The 22098-nt window shown below is 41.7% G+C and overlaps 1 protein-coding gene across 8 annotated transcripts in view; it reads left to right on the top strand.

Annotated features, from left to right (window-relative positions):
• UBE2E2 (ubiquitin conjugating enzyme E2 E2) overlaps positions 1 to 22098 on the top strand; it is a 168942-nt gene that overhangs the window by 4948 nt on the left and 141896 nt on the right. For 4 of the 8 annotated variants that reach the window (XM_060685770.2, XM_060685765.2, XM_060685768.2 and 1 more), the window contains exons 2-3: positions 12550 to 12733; positions 21878 to 21928. In XM_060685770.2, the coding sequence (XP_060541753.1) occupies positions 12558 to 12733; positions 21878 to 21928 (227 nt within the window). In that variant the 5' untranslated portion in view covers positions 12550 to 12557. Of the gene's footprint in view, positions 1 to 6034; positions 10127 to 12549; positions 12734 to 21877; positions 21929 to 22098 lie in introns of those variants that run through there. The other 4 variants (XM_087892572.1, XM_087892571.1, XM_060685764.2 and 1 more) reach the window with 3 other exon arrangements.

Genomic DNA, 22098 nt, shown 5'->3' with positions numbered 1-22098 from the left:
TAAGAACTTACATTGTGCAGGGCCTTGAAGAATATATGTATATGTATGTGTATGTGTGTGTGTGTGTGGCACGACCACAAACGTGAAGCCAAACAACAGCAATGCTGCTCACCAGCTCAAATCCCCCTACAACTCAGACTAACCAAAGCACAACCAAACAGAACACACCCCCATCCAATCAGAGCACAGCCAAGCTCCCACCCAATCAGTTCACACCCCCACTGGCAGTTAAAAGGAAGAAACAGCTGCGATCACACATTGCTCTTAGCAACACGAAGCCGAAAACACCAGCCTGAAGATGACGAATGAGACTTCATCGAAACGTCGCCAAGACACTTCCAATTTTACGCGGGAGAAAACCCGAATAACCAAAGACCTACATACAAACACCCGCGAAAACCTCAGAAAACACACACACACACACACACACACACACACACACATATATATATATATATATATATATATATATATATATATATATATACATATATATATATACATATATATACATATACATATACATATACATATACATATACATATATATATATATATATATATATATATATATATATATATATATGTCTTCTTAAGTTTTTGCGGGTGTGTATATGCAAAAAATTAAAATCTCGGGTGTTTTCCCGCGTCATGTTAAATAAGTTAGTTAAAATATTTAAAATTCTGGTTAAAATCCTAGCTTAAAATCTTCTAAAAAGAAGATGGGAACTGCCATCCTCTCGTATATAAAAGGGACCACTGACAAAATTAGCAAGATATTACGGAAACAAAAAATAAAAACAGTGTTCCGTACAGATAGAAAAATATTGATGATGGTGAGAAACCCTAAGGATAAAATTGAGTTGGAAAACCAGGGGATATACGAAGTGCCATGTGCCTCCTGTCAGTCATCTTATATTGGACAGACAAATAGACGAATAAGTGTGGTGTTTAGAAGAACATAAAAATGCAGTGAGGAAAGAAGAGCAAACTACTTCTTTGGTACAACACATGAAGGCCACGGGACAGAATATTGATTTTAATAAAACCAGAACAGTGGCAAAAGAGGAACATCTCAACAAAAGAATAATCAGAGAGGCCATCGAAATTGAAAAGAGGCCACAGAATATGAACAGACGGGACGACGCCTCTAGGTTATCAAGTATTTGGGGACCTGCACTGAGAGAAACTCGAGTGTTAACATCAGAAGAGAGGCAGAGATTCCAACAAGCAACCAGTGGTGTTGTAAGGTCTGCCAGAATTCTTCCTTCTTTGCAGAGGGTGGCTAGCAATAGGGAGAGAGAGAGGATCGAGCCAGAAGACAGGCTGAGATCTCAGTTAACAATCAAGGGTGCTGGGATGACTACCAGAATCCTTTCCCCTTTACAGCAGACAGATAATAATAGAGAACCTGAGAAAGTTAGGCCTATAACATGTAGCCAAACAGCCAGGATGAGGAAGCAGGAAGAAAAACTGCTGTCCTCCAATCACAACATAGAGGCTAACCAGGCTAACCAGCATCGTCAGCAGCAGCAAACATAGAAAAGCGACAGCTCCGACCTCGCAACACACCCACAGCTTCTAAACTAGATAAGAGCCTGAAGATGACAGGATTGTGAGCCTGTCGAAACGTTGCTATAAGAAAAACTTTTAAGGTACTGGTAGGATTTTAGCTAAGGTTTTAAAGGACCTTGCAGAGTGCTCTGTAAGGATTTTTAGAAGATTTTAAGCTAGAATTTTAACCAGAATTTTAAACATTTTAACTTATTTAACATGATGCGGAAAAACACCCAATATTTTAATTTTTTGCATATATATATATATGTATGTATGTATGTATGTATGTATGTATGTATGTATGTATGTATATGTAGGTCTTTGGTTATTCGGGTCTTCTCCCACGTAAAATTGGAAGTGTCTTGGCGACGTTTCGACAAAGTCTCATTCGTCATCTTCAGGCTGGTGTTCTCGGCTTCGTGCTTCCAGGAGCAATGTGAGATCGCAGCTGTCTCTTCCTTTTAACTGCTAGTGGAGGTGTGAGCTGATTGGGTGGGAACTTGGCTGTGTTCTGATTGGGTGGAGGTGTGTTCTGATTGGTTAGGGGCTTGGCTGTGCTCTGATTGGCTGGGGGTGTGTTCTGTTTGGGTGGGGGCTTGGTTGTGCTCAGCTTAGTCTGAGTTGCAGGGGGATTTGAGCTGGTGAGCTGCGTTGTTGTTGTTTGGCTTCGTGTTTGTGGCCGTGCGAGCTCTTCTTGGTGGGTGTCAGTCTGCTTCATGTATGGATTGGAGGGGTTTAAAGTGGCTAATGATGCAGCTGCAGTCTGGCTTCTGGTCCTTGGTCGTGGCTCATTATCAGTGTGGGTTTGAGTCTGCTTTCTGCGTGGATGTGTGGTGGTGACATCAGGTGTGGCACTCGTGAGTGTGGGTCTGGTGTCATTCGTCGTGTTAGGGACTCGTTTGTCAATAAGGGCGGGTTTCCAAATGGCTGGTAGGCGGGAGGTATCGTCTCGTTTGTTCATGCTGTGTGGGCGTTTTTCTATCTCGATGGCTTCTCTGATTATTCTGTTGTTAAAGTGTTCAGTTTTGGCGATAGTTCTGGTCTTTTTAAAGTCAATATCATGTCCTGTGGCTTTAAGGTGTTGGACCAGGGAAGAAGTTGGTTCCTCTTTTCTGACTGAATTCTTGCGTTCTTCTATGCGTGCACTTATTCGTCTGTTGGTTTGTCCGATGTATGTGGTGGGGCAGGCGGTGCATGGGATTTCATATACTCCTTGATTTTCTAACTCAATTTTGTCTTTGGGGTTCCTTAGGATGGTGGATATTTTTCGGTTTGTGCAGAATGCTGTCTTGATGTTATGTTTGTGGAGGATTTTGCTTATTCTGTCTGTGGTGCCTTTTATGTATGGGAGGAGGGCCTTGCCCTTTTCTTGTTCTCTGTCTTGGATTTTAGTGGGGGTTTCTTTTTGGATTAGGTTGGTGATCTTATTTCTTTGGAATCCATTGGATGTGAGTACGTTAGTGAGGGTGTGTAGTTCGGTTTTTAGGTGTTGTTCGTCAGCTAAGCGTTTTGTTCTGGAAATGAGTGTCTTGGCTACAGAGTTGATCTGGGCAGGGTGGTGGTGTGAGAGGGCGTGCAGATAGCGGTTTGTGTGTGTTTTCTTCTGGTATATAGTGTGTCCTAGGGAGCCATTGGATTTTCTGTAGACTAAGACATCCAGGAAGGGAAGTTGGTTGTTCACTTCTGTTTCCATGGTGAACTGTATTTTGGGGTGTAGGCTGTTGAGGTGTGTGAGGAAGTTGTCCAGTTTTTCTTTCCCATGTGGCCAGATTATGAAGGTGTCGTCCACATATCTGAGCCAGAGTTTGGGTTTGTGATCGGATTTTTCTAGAGCTTGGGTTTCAAAGTATTCCATATAGAGGTTGGCAATGACAGGTGAGAGGGGTGATCCCATGGGTGCTCCTTCTGTTTGTTTGTATTTCTGTCCATTATAGATGAAGTATGTGTTATTCATCTATAATGGACAGAAATACAAATCAAGGAGTATATGAAATCCCATGCACCGCCTGCCCCACCACATACATCGGACAAACCAACAGACGAATAAGTGCACGCATAGAAGAACGCAAGAACTCAGTCAGAAAAGAGGAACCAACTTCTTCCCTGGTCCAACACCTTAAAGCCACAGGACATGATATTGTCTTTAAAAAGACCAGAACTATCGCCAAAACTGAACACTTTAACAACAGAATAATCAGAGAAGCCATCGAGATAGAAAAACGCCCACACAGCATGAACAAACGAGACGATACCTCCCGCCTACCAGCCATTTGGAAACCCGCCCTTATTGACAAACGAGTCCCTAACACGACGAATGACACCAGACCCACACTCACGAGTGCCACACCTGATGTCACCACCACACATCCACGCAGAAAGCAGACTCAAACCCACACTGATAATGAGCCACGACCAAGGACCAGAAGCCAGACCGCAGCTGCATCATTAGCCACTTTAAACCCCTCCAATCCATACATGAAGCAGACTGACACCCACCAAGAAGAGCTCGCACGGCCACAAACACGAAGCCAAACAACAACAACGCAGCTCACCAGCTCAAATCCCCCTGCAACTCAGACTAAGCTGAGCACAACCAAGCCCCCACCCAAACAGAACACACCCCCAGCCAATCAGAGCACAGCCAAGCCCCTAACCAATCAGAACACACCTCCACCCAATCAGAACACAGCCAAGTTCCCACCCAATCAGCTCACACCTCCACTAGCAGTTAAAAGGAAGAGACAGCTGCGATCTCACATTGCTCCTGGAAGCACGAAGCCGAGAACACCAGCCTGAAGATGACGAATGAGACTTCGTCGAAACGTCGCCAAGACACTTCCAATTTTACGTGGGAGAAGACCCGAATAACCAAAGACCTACATACAAACACCCGCGAAAACCTGAGAAAACAAATATATATATATATATATATATATATATATATATATATATATATATATATATATATATATATCTATATCTTAAGCTTCTACAAATATTGATCACTTAAATGCTGTCTTGCTTAGTGAAAATTGTTCAGCTTTGTTTGTTTCAGATCCCCCCATCAGTTTTATCAAAGATTCTCAAATTTTCTCAATTAAAACAACATGTTAAAACATCATAAGTATCAAAGAAATCAAAAATGACTTTCAAAAGTCACATTGCTTTGTTAATTCTGGTACAGTTATTTTCAAGGCAATATTTTGATCAGGAATATAATATTAGCTCATTTTGGGTTGCTTGTGAATTTTGGGAATTGGAATTATTGTACTAAAGTCATTCTGATCCAAACCCCAATGAGTATGGGAAACTTGGTTCCCTCCAGATATTTCAACTACAGTTCCTACAGTCCTTTGCTATAGGCCAATGATGGCGAACCTTTTTCTCGTTGCATGCCGGAAGTGTGTGTGTGAGTGAGCGATAACACACGCGTATGCCAGCACCCATAATGCAATGCGACCCCACCACGCAAGCGCACACGACACTCCCACACATGCGCCCCACATTGTGCACACTCCCCCATGGATACATTCTGCATTGCGCTTGCGCAGTCCCTCACATGTGCTTTGTGCCCCCCCACCTCAACCTGTTTTGGGCTTTCGGGAAGGGGTTGAAGCCCCCCTTCGCTGCTGCTGGCAGCGCAATGACCGGCTCCGCTGGGTACAAGAGGGTGGGGGGAAGGATCTGCTTTCGGGGTTTCCCTGTCTCCCCAGCCGAGCAGGCTGTCCAGGGGCAGGGATTGAAGCCCCCACTCGCTGCTTCTGGCAGCGCAATGACCGGCCCTGCTGGGTACAAGGGGGTAGGGGGAAGGATCTGTTTTCAGGGCTTCCCTGTCTCCCCACCTGAGCAGGCTGTCCAGGGGAAGGAAAAAACTGCTGCCGGCTCCAGACCTGGCAGCCCGCAGGCTCAGCCCGAGCTTTACAAGCTGCTGTGGCACAACAAGAATTGGCTGACCCAAACAGCCCTGCCTCGGAATAACGAAGACAACGCCACCCTCACCCCCCTTTCTACCTCCTCCAGAAAAGGGCTAAGCAGGTCACTCCCACCGCCCCCCCTCACATTCTTCATGATGTCAGCGCTCCAAACTATGATTTCCCCAGTGCTGACATGAATGAGTGGGAAAAAAAAAATGAAAGAGAAAGAACCTGTTGGAAGTAGTAGCTTGGCTTTTCACCCAGTTCCTTTCCCCGGCAGATAACGTCACCTAGGTGATGTGGGGAGGGGGGAATTCCTGTGACTTGAAGTAGCTGAGATGAAAGATGGACTTGGAAGATGGCCAATGAGACACTGAGATTTGAGGAACGGAAAGGGAGGGGTTTGGGATCAGAGGATCAGTTTCGGCTGCAAATAAGTTCAGGACTAGATCATTATTCTTCAATAAATAAGAGATTTCAGCAAAGACTTTGTGTTTGAGAATGAAATTTATTTGAGATAACATCGGAACCTGACAGACAGCCGAAACTCCTTTCCAAGCCAGGCTGGCTGACCTCCAATCCTCCAGTTCCCTCCCAGACGTATGGACTGAATGGAGATCTTCACCTGACGCCATGGCTGGAGCTAAACTGTCTGAGGAAAGTTTAATTCAAGCAACAAAAGAAGAGCCAGCCGTGATTCCAGCCAGCTTGGAAACTACAAAGTCTAAACCCTCCCCGTTTCCCCCGGCAAAGCTTCAAGTCAAGAAGAAGGCAGATAAGTATCCGGGGGTTTTGCCAAAAGCCTCAGAGGCTGAGTTTCCCTTCCCAAATGTGCAGAAGGGGAAACCCCTAAGCAAATTGGGGAGGGCAGACTGGCTATGGGACTGGCAGCAAGCCAGGCACCAAGAATTTTTAAGGAAGCCACTCGATAGCCCCATAGATGAATTAAAGGAGAAATTTGACCGTGACATCCTTTGGGAGGAGGGGCCATCATGCAGACCAAAGGAAAAGAGGGAACCAGTTTGGGTTGCTGAACCGAGAGGCTGTAGGCTGCCCTTTCCCCCTCCCCAGCAGAAGGAGAAAGAGCCCAACAGTGCATCCATGGGTTCCCCCCTGGCCCAGCAAGCAGAGCAGCCTAGATGGGACAGCATCTCCCTACCCTAGAATGAGAGATGAGAAAGAGGACCATCAGCACTGAGGCCAGACTTACAGAGCCCTGCACAGGGAGGAGAGGGCAGTGAGGGAGGAACCACCCCGCTTCAGAGGGAAGTTCGATGGGGACCCAGACCACCTAGCCCAATTCCTCGACACTGCTGAGATCTACATAGAGCGTTTTGGGCACCTCTATCCATTCCCCAGAGCCCTAGTGAGTGCTATCTCAGAAGGGTTGGAGGGAGAAGCAAGGAGGTGATCAGTAGCCCTCTACAAGAACAGGGGCCCCCAACTGCAAGACGCAGACGGGTTCTTACAATTACTACGAGCCCGTTTTGAGGAGGCGGAGGAGGACCCCTATGTGGAGGACGAGCTCAGAAACCTAATGCAGAAGGGGAAGCCCATCAGAGAGCATATCCGGGAATTCAGGAGAGTCATTGGGACCCTGCCTCCCCTACCAGAGCGACTACTGGTGTACTTCTTTAGGACAAGACCATGGGAGGAGATTGCGATGGACTTCATAGTAGACCTACCGAGGAGTAGTGGTAATACAGTGATCTGGGCTGTAATAAATTTATTCTCCAAACAGGCACACTTCATTCCTTGCGGTGGGCTGCCCTCAGCCCGCCAGTTATCTAAACTGTTCCTGAAACACATCTACTGCCTGCATGGAATCCCCAGGAGAATCATCTCCGACCGAGGGGTCCAGTTCACAGCAAAATTCTGGAGGGAGTTCCTACGATCCATAAGGTCGTCCCAAGGCCTCAGCTCAGCGTTTCACCCGAGCACCAATGGGGGGGTGGAGAGACTGAATGCTATGATAGAGCAATACTTAAGATGCTACGTCGACTACCAGCAGTCCAATTGGGCAGACCTCCTATCTTTTGTGAAGGTCGCGTATAATAATGATGTCTACAGTAGCACGGGGTTAACCCCGTTCAAAATAGTGAGTGTTATGGACTTCGTCCCCATGCCAGAGTACCCGAGGGAGCCCCCTTCCTCAGTTTGACCGACTGGATGGCAATGTTGAGGAAACCTGGGAGAACGTTAAGAGGGCGTTGGCCAAGGTGGCCCAATCCTATAAGAAACAAGCAGACAAGCACCGAACTCCCCAAAGACCATTTTGAGTGGGAGAGAAGGTCTACTTCTCCACCAAGTATTTGAGACTTAGACTCCCGAGCAGGAAATTGGGCCCGAAATTTATAGGACCATTCCCTATAGTAAAAATAATCAACCCGGTTACAGTACAACTGCAATTGCCCCGGCTCCTAGGAAAGATACACCCCGTTTTCTACAGCAGCCTCCTGAAGCCTGTAGTGGGGTCTACTTTAAGGCTGACACCACGTGACCCCCCCAGGCCCCTTGTTGGGGGCCAAACTCATTATGAAGTACAGTGAATTCTCGATTCAAGATGGCACAGGGGCCACCTCCAATACTTAATTAAATGGAAGGGTTACCCATTATCAGAGGCTTCCTGGGTGAAGAGCACAAACATCCAAGCTGACCGCCTTATAGCTAAATTCCATGCAGATCACCCGGGGAAGCCGGGAGGGTGGGGACACACCCTCGGAGGGGATAACGATACTTAACTTGTTGTGTTTTTTCTTTTGCGGCAGGCCGCTCTGGAGAAATGAAGGGAGAGGGGCCGGATGTCAGCGCTCCAAACTATGATTTCCCCAGCGCTGACATGAATTAGTGGGGGAAAAAAATGAAAGAGAAAGAACCTGTTAGAAGTAGTAGCTTGGCTTTTCACCCAGTTCCTTTCCCCGGCAGATAACATCACCTAGGTGATGTGGGGAGGGGGGAATTCCTGTGACTTGAAGTAGCTGAGATGAAAGATGGACTTGGAAGATGGCCAATGAGACACTGAGATTTGAGGAATGGAAAGGGAGGGGTTTGGGATCAGAGGATCAGTTTCGGCTGCAAATGAGTTCAGGACTAGATCGTTATTCTTCAGTAAATAAGAGATTTCAGCAAAGACTTTGTGTTTGAGAATGAAATTTATTTGAGATAACATCGGAACCTGACACATTCGTTGCGGTGCGAAGGGGGAAAAAACCCACAGAAAGTCCTGCTCCTGGTGCTGCCAGGGAAGAGGCACCGCAAGAACCGCTGTTGCCGGGTGCAAGGGGATGGTGGGAAGGATCTGCTGTCTGCGCCTTCCCTGTCTCCGCACCCGAGCAGTCTGTCCAGGGAAAGGGATTGAAGCCCTAGCCCACTGCTTCTGGTGCTGGCACCCCCTCTGGCGCTGGCACCACCACCCCGGCAACAGTGGTGATGAGGCAAGCAGGCAGCCGGGCATAGGGGAGTGATTAGTGGCAGTGCTGCTGGCTGACAAGGGGTGGATATCCCTGGGCTGTATGCGGGCAACGATGGCATGGCCGGTGCGCACCCGCACTAAAGGCCAGCTGATTGTCATGTACGCATGCACACCAGTAACCCGCAGACTAGCTGACTGGTGCGCATGCATACCCTGGAAAACAGGAAGAGGAATGGGCGACGCCACACATGTCAGGCAACATGGCTCTGCATGCCACTTCTGGCACGTGTGTCATAGGTTCGCCAACACAGCTACAGGCTGTGATGACTCAATCTTATTTAGGGACAAACATGAGCTTATTTAGAATATATGTTTGATTCATATTTTGAAATACACTAGGGAAATACAACATTTGGCTTAATGTATTTTGTATTGATTAGCATTAAATATTTTTTTATTTTCAAATGTATTGTTATACAAAGTAATATTATGTTTGCAGACATAGTAGATCCTTCTTGAGTCTACTATGTCTTGAGGTTGAGGTATGAATATTTGCAGAAAATTATATGCCATATTTTTGCAGCTAGACTTGCTTAAGTTCTTATTTCATTTTTAAGAATTTGTTAAAATGTAGTTCTCTACGTGGTAGAGATTTTATAGAACCTGCCTTTTTAAAATCTTCTCATAGGAATATCCCTGCTTTAGTAAACTTTGCATAGTATTTCTTTGTTTTGGCTCTCATTATTTTTTGTCACAATTTTTAGAAGGTTGACTTCATCTAATCTTTTGTTACAAGAATTTTGTCTTCTTGTTACGAAAATGCCCTACTTGTTCATTTTTTCTTACAGTCTTCTAAAAGAATCTTCTTGTTGATATTTGTTTTATCAGATTTTCTCACAATAATTTCAGATAGGTTTCTTACTGCCATTCCAGTCTATCGTTTTCCAGGTGTACAGCTTTTCTATTCAGCTTTTTTAGTCTATTGACTCAGTCTTGCTCTTATTATTCACATTCATTGTTAAGCATGTTTTTTTAAGATTCTCTAGTTTTATTTATCCATTTTAAAATTTCCGCTCATTCTCTATTCACTAACTGATCAATGTTTTGGTAATAGCTAATAAATATCAATTTGTGTCAAAAATCAATTTACACAAATGTTGCAGCATGTAAAGGGTACTGTATGTGACTACATATTCTCTTGTTTTATAGAACAGTGGAATTTACCAGCTGGAGCTAGAAGCTGGTATGTTTTTTTATGAAAAGGAGTCTCTTGGGTGTCCTTATGGAAGCAGTTACTAAGCAAAAAGACAGCCTGTTGATTTTTAATACTATTGCTATTACTTTTGGGAAGTTTTGGATATAATCCTATGGTTAGAAATAAAAAGAATGGAGTTTGAGATGTTGAAGGTATAATTACAAGCATTCCAAGGAGCAAGAAAAATAGAAAGTTTTTGTAATTTCAAATATATAAAATACATAAAATGAAAAAAGGATGTACAGTTAATGACAGTACAGGAATTATTGGAAAGTTACAGCTTATTCTTAGCCTATCTAGTCCTGCTTCAGTTCCTTAATGTCTAACTAGATTGTTATAGGAAACCTATTGAGTGCAGTGACATTTCCCACTTTGGTTCCTAAGTACAGTTACTGGAAGAATACTACTTATAGCTCAGGATTATAACACAGTCATTCCAAAATATTAATTTTCTGTGTTAATCATTATCTGGTCATGTAACATGCAGACTTGTGTAAAGATCAGATCAAGCTTTAGGTCATAATTATGCAGAAGTATTGGAAATGTTAAAAGGTTCACAAACTTTTAAGGACGACTATACATCAATCCTTGAAGAATTATATCCTTTTATAGCAATTAAAATTATTACATTTGTAGATGTAACTTCCAGTTTTTACTACATGCGTTGAAGATTTTCTTAGGATTTGAGAGTGGAAATTGTAATTCTTACATATTGCATAGTAAGTTGATTAAGTTAACTTTCCTAAAAACTAAACTTTCAAATTTAGTGAGTTGCTACATAATTCTCCTTCTTACTCAGATACTCAAAGGGCTATGTCCCGTTATTAAAAAAAAATTTGAAGACAGCTCTCAGCCTATAGAGGAATTTAGAGAAAGATTGTGGAGTATAATAAATACATTTCAGTTCAATATGATATTCTATTTTTGCTGGTGATAGAAGAGACAATGCATGAATTTATATATATAAGGAAGGAAGTAAAAGGTTTATGAGCATTACTGATAAAATTTATTGGAATCAGGCAATGTTTCTCCAATTCACTTACAATTACCGTATTTTTCGGAGTATAAGACACTCTGGAGTATAAGACACACATTAGTTTTTAGGGAGGAAAACAAGAAGAAAAAAATCTGCCTACCACATCCATCGGTATTCATCTGGCTAGTGTCCTTGCAGCAAACAGCAAACAGCCTAGTAAGCTTCAGCACGTTAATGCAGCTTGATTTAACATGAACAGCAGATTGGTGGTAGGATTGGCCCCCCGGAATACCGCCAATCAGCTCTTCCAGGCTGCGGCGATCACTACAGCCCATCGCCGCCTCCGCGTGTCACCTTTTTGGCCTCCGTGCATCGCGTTTTTGGCCATCACCGCTAATCCCCACCTCCTGGAACTGGCCGAAAATGTGATGTGTGGAGGCCGAAAACGCGATGCACGGAGGTGGCGATCACCTGCAATGTGCTGTGCTGATTCCTGTGCTGGAATGTATCTAAAATGGAGCGTACGAAGGCCAAAAACGCAACACACGGAGGCTGAAAATGACCAAAGGGTAGGGGCCAGTGGGTGGGTGGGACTTTGGCAACATTCAGACGCACCGCAATTTTCACCCACTTTTAGAGGGTGGGAAAGTGCATCTTATACTCCAAAAAGAACAGTAGTTCTTCTAGTTCTGTGCTTTATATTTGTCATCTTATATTTTTCTTCTAAAAAAATATAAGAGTCTTATAATTTTCTCATGAAGTTGTGTGAATTAATTTTCTCTTTGTTATAGTATATATTTTTATTTTATAAATTTATGAGGTCACTCAAATTCAAAAAGACATGAAGGGTTTCATATCTGAATTTAACTCTCACTATTTTGGAACTACTGGTAAGTCTCATTGAGTGAGAAAGATGAAAAAGTATGAGAAACATTGCATTCTAGTAATGGGATTCTGTAAGTCAAATAGACCAGCCCGTCAAATATATTTAGACATAATATGTGATTTAATTGGCTATCCTGTAATGTTTTATTTAGTATCAAAGCAGGCAGCAGTATTCATTCTCTGTGTACATTTTACAAGAATAAAAGAATCATTTACCGTATAATTGGATAAAGGTGATGATATTCAATCAGCAAAATGATATAATATTTGTTGTTCCTTAAAGCAGGTTTTGGGAGAGTTACTAGATGATTTAAATAAAGCATTAAAGATTATATTAAGACATAAACACTCTAAGGCATTAATGAGTGAATATAGCTGAAAGACTATAAAAGAATCTTGTTCAATCAGAATTTCATATTGTCAAATTGGTTATACCATTTCATAACTCATAGGTTTAAGGCATAATATATTAGAACTAGATAAATAATAAAACAGGCAGAAATGAAATAAAAATGAAAACTATTTTTAATTTTTATTACTTCTCATTTAGAATATAAGATGTCCACTGAAGGGCAAAGAGTTGATGATAGTCCAAGTACCAGTGGAGGCAGCTCTGATGGAGATCAGCGAGAAAGTATTCAACAGGATCAGGAAAGAGAACAAATTCAACCTAAGAAAAAAGAGGCCAAAATCTCTAGCAAAACAGCAGCTAAACTTTCAACCAGTGCTAAAAGGTACTTGCTCTTTGGGTTAATTTTCAGGATATTTTCCTTTTAATAACTATAATTGGTAATCTTACCATATTTATGTGCTAACTGGTTGGTTGACAACTAATTCTGTAGAACATGCAATAACAGTTGCTTGTTTAATAACTAATCTCACTGTTATTAAAGTTGGACCATATATATAAGTCTTATGTAAATATGTGCAAGTGAGTAAGAGACAAACTGATATTCATATTTGTCAGTGTATTTTATAGTTAATTAGCCTTAAATATTTCAGGCATTTTAGATAGAATCTTATAGTAATTCTTATTGCTGTAAAATAGCAGTAGCACTTAGATTTATCTATTGCTCCATAGTGCTTTCCAGACCTCTATAAGTGGTTTACAGAGTCAGCATATTGCTCCCAACAATATGGCTTCATTTTATTTACCTCGAAAGGATGGAAGGCTGAGTCAACCATGAGCAAGTCAGGATCAACTCAGGATCAAACTGCTAGCTGTGGGCAGAGTTAGCCTGCAATACTGCATTCTAACCACTGCATCATAAATATATATGATAAAATATGTAAATGTGACTTTTACATTTTTAATATTTTTTTAATAAAAGTTTCACAAAGAACATAAAAACTAGCACAAATTAATAAAGAGTAAAAGAAGAATAGTAAAAGTGCAGAAAGAATACAAGAACAAGAAAGAAGCTTCCAATTTTAGCAAGTATAATTACGAAACTATCCCTTAGTCTATGATTTTAAAAAATCATTTTTTCTGTATCCAATTTTTCTCTAATCAACAAAACCGCAAATCGTGTATTTTTACTTTCATTCACGAGCCTATAAGAGATTTCAAGTAAGTCTTAAATATAAATATTTTTTTCTCAGACTAAAAAAGTTCATTTAGCCATCTCTGCAAATTCTGTCAACTTCATTCACTGTTCCTCCATTGTGGGTAATGTAGCTTTTAATTTTATAGTGTTGAATTACAGAATATCTTAGTATTTTGGCTTTCTTGTCCCTAAGAGGTAAGCGAAATCTGGAGAGCACTTAGAGATTTTCAAAGTCATGATTGCTGTATTTAGATTTGTTATGGATAGAACTTGCATTAATAAGTTTTCCCAAAACACATGGCTTTACAAGCCTAAACATTTCTTGCCTTTCCAGTTCTTATACATTATTGAATTGTGTGCATGCCGACAACAACATTTTGACATATTGCAATTCCATTCTTCTCTGTTCAGTCTACAATAGTCCACTGACTTAGCAAATCTATCATTTGTAGGTCCTATTAATTTGTTATTGTAATTTTGAGATGATCTGCATATCCAAAATATTATTTCAACATTTAATCATCTAAAAGAGAGCTTCTGAATTCTAAATAAAAAATACAGAATATAACTTCACAACCATTGATCTTTCAACAAGTCCAAGTTGTAATTTTTTCTGATTATTTCAGGAAATATTTCAAATATTTGGAAATTATTGGACCCGTGTCCCTCCTGGCTGGTGCTGGCCTCTCGGGAGGTTACACGAGGTTGGCTCCACGGGATTATAAATGCTTCCTTGAGAGAGGGTGTCTTCCCTGCCGCCTTGAAGGAGGCGGTGGTGAGGCCTCTCCTCAAGAAGCCTTCCCTGGACCCAGCAGTGTTGGCTAATTACCGTCCAGTCTCCAACCTTCGCTTCGTTGCGAAGGTTGTTGAGAGTGTGGTAGCGCGACAGCTTCCTCAGTACTTGGATGAATCGGCTTATCTAGATCCGTTCCAGTCGGGCTTCAGGCCTGGATACAGCACGGAAACGGCATTGGTCGCATTGGTAGATGATCTCTGGAGGGCCCGGGACAGGGGTTGCTCCTCTATCCTGGTCCTATTAGACCTCTCAGCAGCTTTTGATACCATCGACCATGGTATCATGCTGCACCGGTTGGAAGAGTTAGGGGTGGGGGGCACCGTGTTGCGGTGGTTCTCCTCCTTTCCCTCTGATCGGTCGCAGTCTGTGTTGACGGGGGCAGAGGTCGATCCCGAGGCCCCTTGTATGTGGGGTGCCACAGGGGTCGGTTCTCTCGCCCCTTCTGTTCAACATTTATGTGAAGCCGCTGGGTGAGATCATCCTTGGTTTTGGGGTGAAGTATCATCAGTATGCTGATGATACTCAGCTATACATCTCCACCCCGGACCACCCCAGTGATGCCCTCTAAAGTGATGTCCCAGTGCCTGGAGGCTGTACGGATCTGGATGGGGAGGAACAGACTCAGGCTCAACCCATCCAAGACCGAGTGGCTGTGGTTTCCGACGTCCTGATATAGTCAATTGGTGCCATCACTGACTATTGGGGATGAGTCATTGCCCCCCACGGAGAGGGTTCGCAACTTAGGCGTCCTCTTGGACTCACGGCTGTCTTTAGAAGAACACTTGACAGTTGTGGCCGGGAGGTCTTTTTATCAGGTTCGCCTGATTCGCCAGTTGTGTCCCTTTCTGGATCGGGACTCGTTAAAAACGGTCACTCATGCCCTCGTCACTTCACGCCTGGACTACTGTAATGCTCTCTACATGGGGCTCCCCTTGAGGAGCACCCAGAGGCTCCAGCTGGTCCAGAATGCGGCCGCGCGGGTAGTTATGGGAGCAGCATGGCGCTCCCATGTGGCTCCCCTCCTGCGCGAGCTGCACTGGCTCCCTGTGGTCTTCCGGGTGCGCTTCAAGGTCTTAGTTACCACCTTTAGAGCGCTCCATGGCTTAGGACCGGGGTACTTACGAGACTGCCTTCTGCCACCAATAGCCTCTCACCGCCCAGTACGCTCCCATAGAGAGGGGCTTCTCAGGGTGCCGTCAGCCAAACAATGTCGACTGGCGGCCCCCAGGGGGAGAGCCTTTTCTGTGAGGGCACCCACCATCTGGAACGAGCTCCCCCCAGAGATACAGAAGATTCCGGATCTGCGCACTTTCCGCCGTGCCCTCAAAACATTCCTATTTCAGCAGGCCAGCCTGGCCTAACTTTCCCTTTATATTGCTTTTTGATTTTATTTTAAACTGGGATGTCTTGAATTATCTAGGACCAGAATGTTTAGTATATTTTAATTGGTTTTTTATTATTAACGTTTGTATTACATGTATTTTTATCGTTCGCTGTTCACCGCCCTGAGTCCCTTAGGAATAGGGCGGTATATAAATTTAATAAATAAATAAATAAAAAATAAATAAATATTTCAAAAGTCTATCATCAATAGCTTCACCATGACTGTCAAAAAACTATCACTAGGAAAATAGAATTAACTTTTAAAAAGGAAAATATAGATATAATTAATGGGAAAAAATATTTTCCTGGTATACTCCTGTTATTAATTTATAGTTCACCTTATATATTAAACTGGAAGTTTTATTCCATGAACTACTGACAAAGCCATTTTTGGAAAGGTTGTATAGGTAGCTCTGGGTATTAGCACCAAAGAACTAATATTAATATACAGCTAGAGTTACATGAGGTTACCAGTAGTTCTCAATTTACGACCAGTCTCTTAACAATTGTTCACAGTCACAACAGCCCTGAAATGGGTGGTTTATATGTTACACCAACCTACTCTGCTCACATGACTGCATTTTGGGCACTTGTCAACCTGTTCACATTTACGACTAGTTGCCAACCGCCTTGCAATCATGGGAACTCTCATTTACAATCTTCTCTGCCAGGTTACTCAGAAAATCAATGAGGAAACCATCAGGAAAGATTTCAGGTGGAGGGCTCATTAGCACTTAATGCAGTAAGGGTAAATCCCCTCATATGCTAAAGGAATGAACCTCAAAGCTGGCAAAAATGATAGCAAATGTGAATATTCTGAGCATTTAAAACAGCAGCACTGTAGGGAAAAATGCTAGTGAATGCCAGAATCTCTGCCCCTTTGAAAGAGAAAATACTAGCAAATACCAGCCTTTTGAGCCTTTTAGAACTCTGGTGTTCACTACTGTTTTCCCTTCTGGAAGAGAAAATGCTAGTGAATATCAGTATTTCTGAGCATCCAGGAGGAGGAAAAACTAGCAAATACCAGCATTTCCACTATCACCCTCAGGGCAGAAAAACAGTAGCAAACATCAATGTTTCAACCCACTCTGGGAAAACTGCTATCAAATGCCAGTGTTTCCACACACCCCTGGAGGAAAAAAAAAGTTACAGAACGCCAGCATTTCAGCTGATCCAGATGGGAATATGTTACCAGAGTTTCTGTCCCTCTGAAAGGGAAAGTGCTAGTGAACACCATCCTGCTCACAATTGCTCTCCATGATGTGGTGGGCAAAAGGTGAAAGCCTTCCACCAATAGAGTGAAGACTGGAAATAGGGTTCTTAGATGTATGCCTTCTTCCCATCGGGTCACTTAAGTTCTGCAACTGGAATAGCCAGATTGCCGTCATTGAGTGAAGCAGTCATATGGCATCTTGCTTAATGACTGTTTCACTCAACAACCAAGATTCCAAGCCCAATTGTGGTTATAAAATGGAGGATATCTATACCATATTTTGCAAAAGATGGGCATTATTATTTTTTATTTTGTGAAATTTTGGAGTTCTTGCTTAAAATCTTATATTTTCAGGCTGAAACAACATTTCATGAGATTTTATGTTTTTGTAATAGTATATCTAATTCTCCAGTCAGCAAGAGAAGATAAAGGTGTCAAATGTGCTATGGTAGCCACAGATCTTGCTGATTACCAGTTTTTGTGAAGTTTTTCAAGAGAACCTAAACCATTTATATCATGCAGTAATTCATTTAAAGAAAAAGAAAAGTTGGGAATATCTACGTTTATGTTTATACTGAGATTCAGTTTATATCTTTTGTTTGTTTGTTTGTTTGTTCCATTTCTATGGCTGCCTATTTCAGTAAATGACTATGGGAGGGTTACAGTTTAGAAATATATTACAATTAAAAATTTTAAAAACTAATATAATCTATTACCATTCATTGAGGACAATAGAAGTGATTTTCTGCTGATAATATGAAAGATGCCAGCAAATATTGTTAGGGAATGCTTTCCACAATTTGGATATTACTAATAAAATTTTTCTTCTTGCTGCCTCTGTATCTCTGAAATATTTATTAACATAAAGGAAGTTAAGATAGATATACATAATATTAATTATGTGTGACTTTAAATCTAATCATTTACATATTGAATTAAGCACAAAATTATCAGGAATTTGCATAGCTATTTATTGATGAGACTTATTCTGTTTGTGTGTGTGTATGTGTGTGTGTGTGTGCGCGCAAATGTGTGAGTGCATGCACACATTTAAGCCATTAAGTTTAACATTTTGTTCAGTGCAGAAATTCAAATTAAAGTATCTCTTAAAACTGTGCATATAATTTCTGCTTCAAAACATCCAGTAAAATGTAGATAGGTAAATCTTAGTTATCTAATTAAGAGATGACTTAATTTAATAGGTAATTGGTTCTGGTTCTATCCTCTCCTCAATGCCCTGGAGTCACCCCGGATCAGGCAAATCGGTAGCAGCGGCAGGAGGTTCTGCCCACCTGCCCAGATGTCTCTGCAAATGCACAGAAGCATGTGCTTACACCCATGAGCTAACCGATAGCAAACGAAATTGAAACCCACTACTGCCTGGAGGAATGTGCCTCAAATCTGGTGAAAAGGCCAACATAATTTGCATTTAATATGGGAAAGTATATTTGCAGGAAAAAAATCAATGGATATCCAGTTTGCATAACACCTTTACTCCCAGAATCAAAATTTGATACAAACATATTTGTAAGTACCGTATTTTCCGGAGTATAAGATGCACCTTTTTCCCCCTTAAAAGAGGGTGAAAATTTGGGTGTGTCAAATACACCGAATGTAGCCCTGCCCACCTGCCGGCCCCCACTCTTCAGAAGTTGTCAGCCTCTGCGCATTGCATTTTCCGGCGGTTGCAGGAGATGGGGATCCTCACTTCCACTCAGATTTTGATAACAAGTAGCACAGTTCTTTTTTTCCATTTAAAACAAACTTTATCACCCTACGTGCATTTAACTGGAGTGGGTAGTTTGTTTTAAATGGATAAAACGATCTGTGCTACCTGTTATCAAAATCCAAGTGGAAGTGAGGATGCTGCTGATCCTGATGCTGGTAGGCAGAGGCAGAATTCTTTTTTTCTTGTTTTCCTCCCCAAAAATTAAGGTGCGTCTTATAGTCTGGTGCGCCTTATAGTCGCACCGGACTATAGTCCGAAAAATATAGTCCGAAAAATATGGGGTAAATAGACTTTAATAGGGAACTATATCTGATACAATACATATATTTCATTTTTGACATTGTAATCATTCACATATTTTTAAGCATCCAACATAAATTGAGTGCAAATACTAGTCATGCCTATCCTGTTAACTAATAGGGATGAAAGAAATGTAGCTAAGCAGACGATCTCATGAAACATTTTCTAGGTATTTGAGGAGTACTGGAGTTACAGGGCATTTGATTTAAGAATTTTTGTTTTAGAAGATATTAGCCATTACATGACCTGGATTTGTATTGAGTAGAAATAAATGAACTTTAATTCTTATTCAGTTAAAAAGTTTTCTATTCATTTATTTTCAAATTATAGGTATTCTTGAGTTATGTTGGGAGTTGGGACTAGGATTTCCATTCCTAAACAATACAGTTACAAAGCTTGACATCACATGTCTGCATCACTTAGCAGCAACAATACCACCATGATCCACTGCCATTATTACCCAAATCCTACTAATCATTCTCCAAGGATCAACCTCAATCCAAGCTGTTTCTGGCTTGGTCCCTAGTCTCTGTTCTTTCAAAATAAGGACTGCTTTCTCTTTAACTCCCACTAGTTGCCTTCACACCTACCCCGATCTCTGCCATCCTGCACCATGCCTTGAATAGAATTGAATAGAATTTTTATTGGCCAAGTGTGATTGGACACATAAGGAATTTGTCTTGGTGCATATACTCTCAGTGTACATAAAAGAAAAGATATGTTCATCAAGAATCATAAGGTACAACACTTAATGATAGTTATAGGGTACAAATAAGCAATCAAATCATATTAGGAAGCAGTCAATATAAATCGTAAGGATACAAGCAACAAAGTTAGAGTCATACAGTCATTAGTGGAAGGAGATGGGTGATAGGAACGATGAGAAAATTAATAGTAGTGCAGACTTAGTAAATAGTTTGACAGTGTTGAGGGAATTATTTGTTTAGCAGAGTGATGGAAAAAATTGTTCTTGTGTCTAGTTATTCTGGTTTGCAGCGCTCTATAGCATCATTTTGAGGATAGGAGTTGAAACAGTTTATGTCCAGGATGTGAGGGGGTCTGTAAATATTTTCACAGCTCTCTTTTTGACTCGCGCAGTATACAGGTCCTCGATGGAAGGCAGATTGGTAGCAATTGTCTTTTTCTGCAGTTCTAATTATCCTCTGAAGTCTGTGTTTGTCTTGTTGGGTTGCAAAACCAAACCAGACAATTATAGAGGTGCAGATGACAGACTCAATAATTCCTCTGTAGAACTGAATCAGCAGCTCCTTGGGCAATTTGAGCTTTCTGAGTTGGCGCAGAAGCATTTGGCGCAGAAAGCATTTGTTGTGCTTTTTTGATGACGTTTTTAATGTTAGGTGTCCATTTTAGATCTTGCGATATGTAGAACCTAGAAATTTGAAGGTCTCTACTGTTGATACTGTGTTGTCTAGTATTGTAAGAGGTGGAAGTATGGAAGGGTTTCTCCTAAAGTCTACCACCATTTCTACGGTTTTGAGTGTGTTCAGTTCCAGATTGTTCCAGTCACACCACAAGACTAGTTGTTCAACCTCCTGTCTCTTTGCGGATTCATCATTGTCTCGAATGAGACCGATCACTGTTATGTCATCTGCAAACTTCAATAGTCTAACAGATGGATTGTTAGAGATGCAGTCATTGGTATATAGAGAGAAGTGGGGAGAGCACATATCCTTCGGGGGGCCCTATGCTAATTGTACAGATATCTGATGTGATTCTGCTTAGCTTCACCTGCTGCTTCCTGTTTGTTAGGAAGCTTATGATCCACTTACAAGTGTGTTCTGGTACCTCTAGCTGGTTTAGCTTAGAAGAGTGTCTGGAATGATGGTATTGAATGCTGAGCTAAAGTCTACAAAGAGGACCTTTGTGTAGGTCTTTGGAGATTCAAGATGTTGTAGAATGTAGTGCAGAGCATATTAACAGCATTGTCTGTTGATCTATTTGCTCGGTATGCAAATTTCAAGGGGTCTAACAGTGGATCCGTGATGGTTTTCAAGTGGGAGAGCACTAGCCTTTCAAAGGTTTTCATGACTACAGATGTTAGGTCTGTGGTCATTCAGTTCCTTGATAGTGGGCTTCTTTGGCACTGGGATGATAGTAGGGCATTTGAAGCAAGAAGGAACATAACACATATTATGGGCGGCAAGCAGCTTCAAAACTGTACTGTTCTAGGTTTGCTTGCTGTACTATGGCTCAGGGGTTTCTTGGTGCACCACAGTTCTAACTGCAATGAAGTACCAGCCATCTCTGGCAGCCTCAACCACCCAAGCCTAACAGTGCAGCCAAAGCCCCAGTCACTGCACTTTAAGGGCCCTGACATCCTGTGCACAGGCAATCTTCTACTGCCACAGTTTTCATCATTTTCTTGCTCAGATATTGCTAAGAGGGCATATTTGCAGTGGCCTTTCATGAGATAGTTGCTGGCCACACAAGGCCTACCTCCCCAAGAAGGTCTTGAAGAAAACAGCACATGATTTCAGAAAGTAAACCTCAGAAGGCTAGTAGATGCCTTACGAAAGGCCAGGACAGATGATCTTGATCTGCAGTGGAAACTAGAAGACAGCAAAGATCAACTGGGAGCGCCAGACTGCAGGGCACCAAAAGGGCAGAGATGGGGAGCAGATAAGTGGTTGGGAGTGAAGCACATCTACAGTCATAAGTATGTTCTTTGTCACTGTTTTTTGGGATGGAAGCTATACTTTTTCTCTCTATAAGAATTTCCCTTCAACTTCATAGCCAGTAAGAATGCCGAGATATAAAATTATATGATGTGGCCTTTTAATTTATAATTAAAGCCCTTTATTCCCTGTGATTAACTACCTTCAATAAAATTGGAAGGAAACTTTTTAAACATAGTTCTATCATTTTAATTTGTGTTTCTTTTCTCTTAAGGATTCAGAAGGAACTTGCAGAAATTACATTAGACCCTCCTCCAAACTGTAGGTGAGTTTTGAAATTTATTTATATGGAATACCGTGTAATATTTCATCTAACATAAATGTTTCTTCAGTTTCATTAGACTTATGATGAAAAGGTCTTGTTATTAGAGTGGTTTGTGATATGGCTAATTTTTTTTTTTTGAATCAGTTATCCTGGAAAAATAATGATGGAAG

The sequence above is a fragment of the Pantherophis guttatus genome, chromosome 4 (genome assembly GCF_059756535.1).
Source record: "Pantherophis guttatus breed Tessera chromosome 4, ASM5975653v1, whole genome shotgun sequence".
NCBI classification, from domain to species: domain Eukaryota; kingdom Metazoa; phylum Chordata; class Lepidosauria; order Squamata; family Colubridae; genus Pantherophis; species Pantherophis guttatus.
This window is presented reverse-complemented; position numbering and strand designations above follow the sequence as displayed.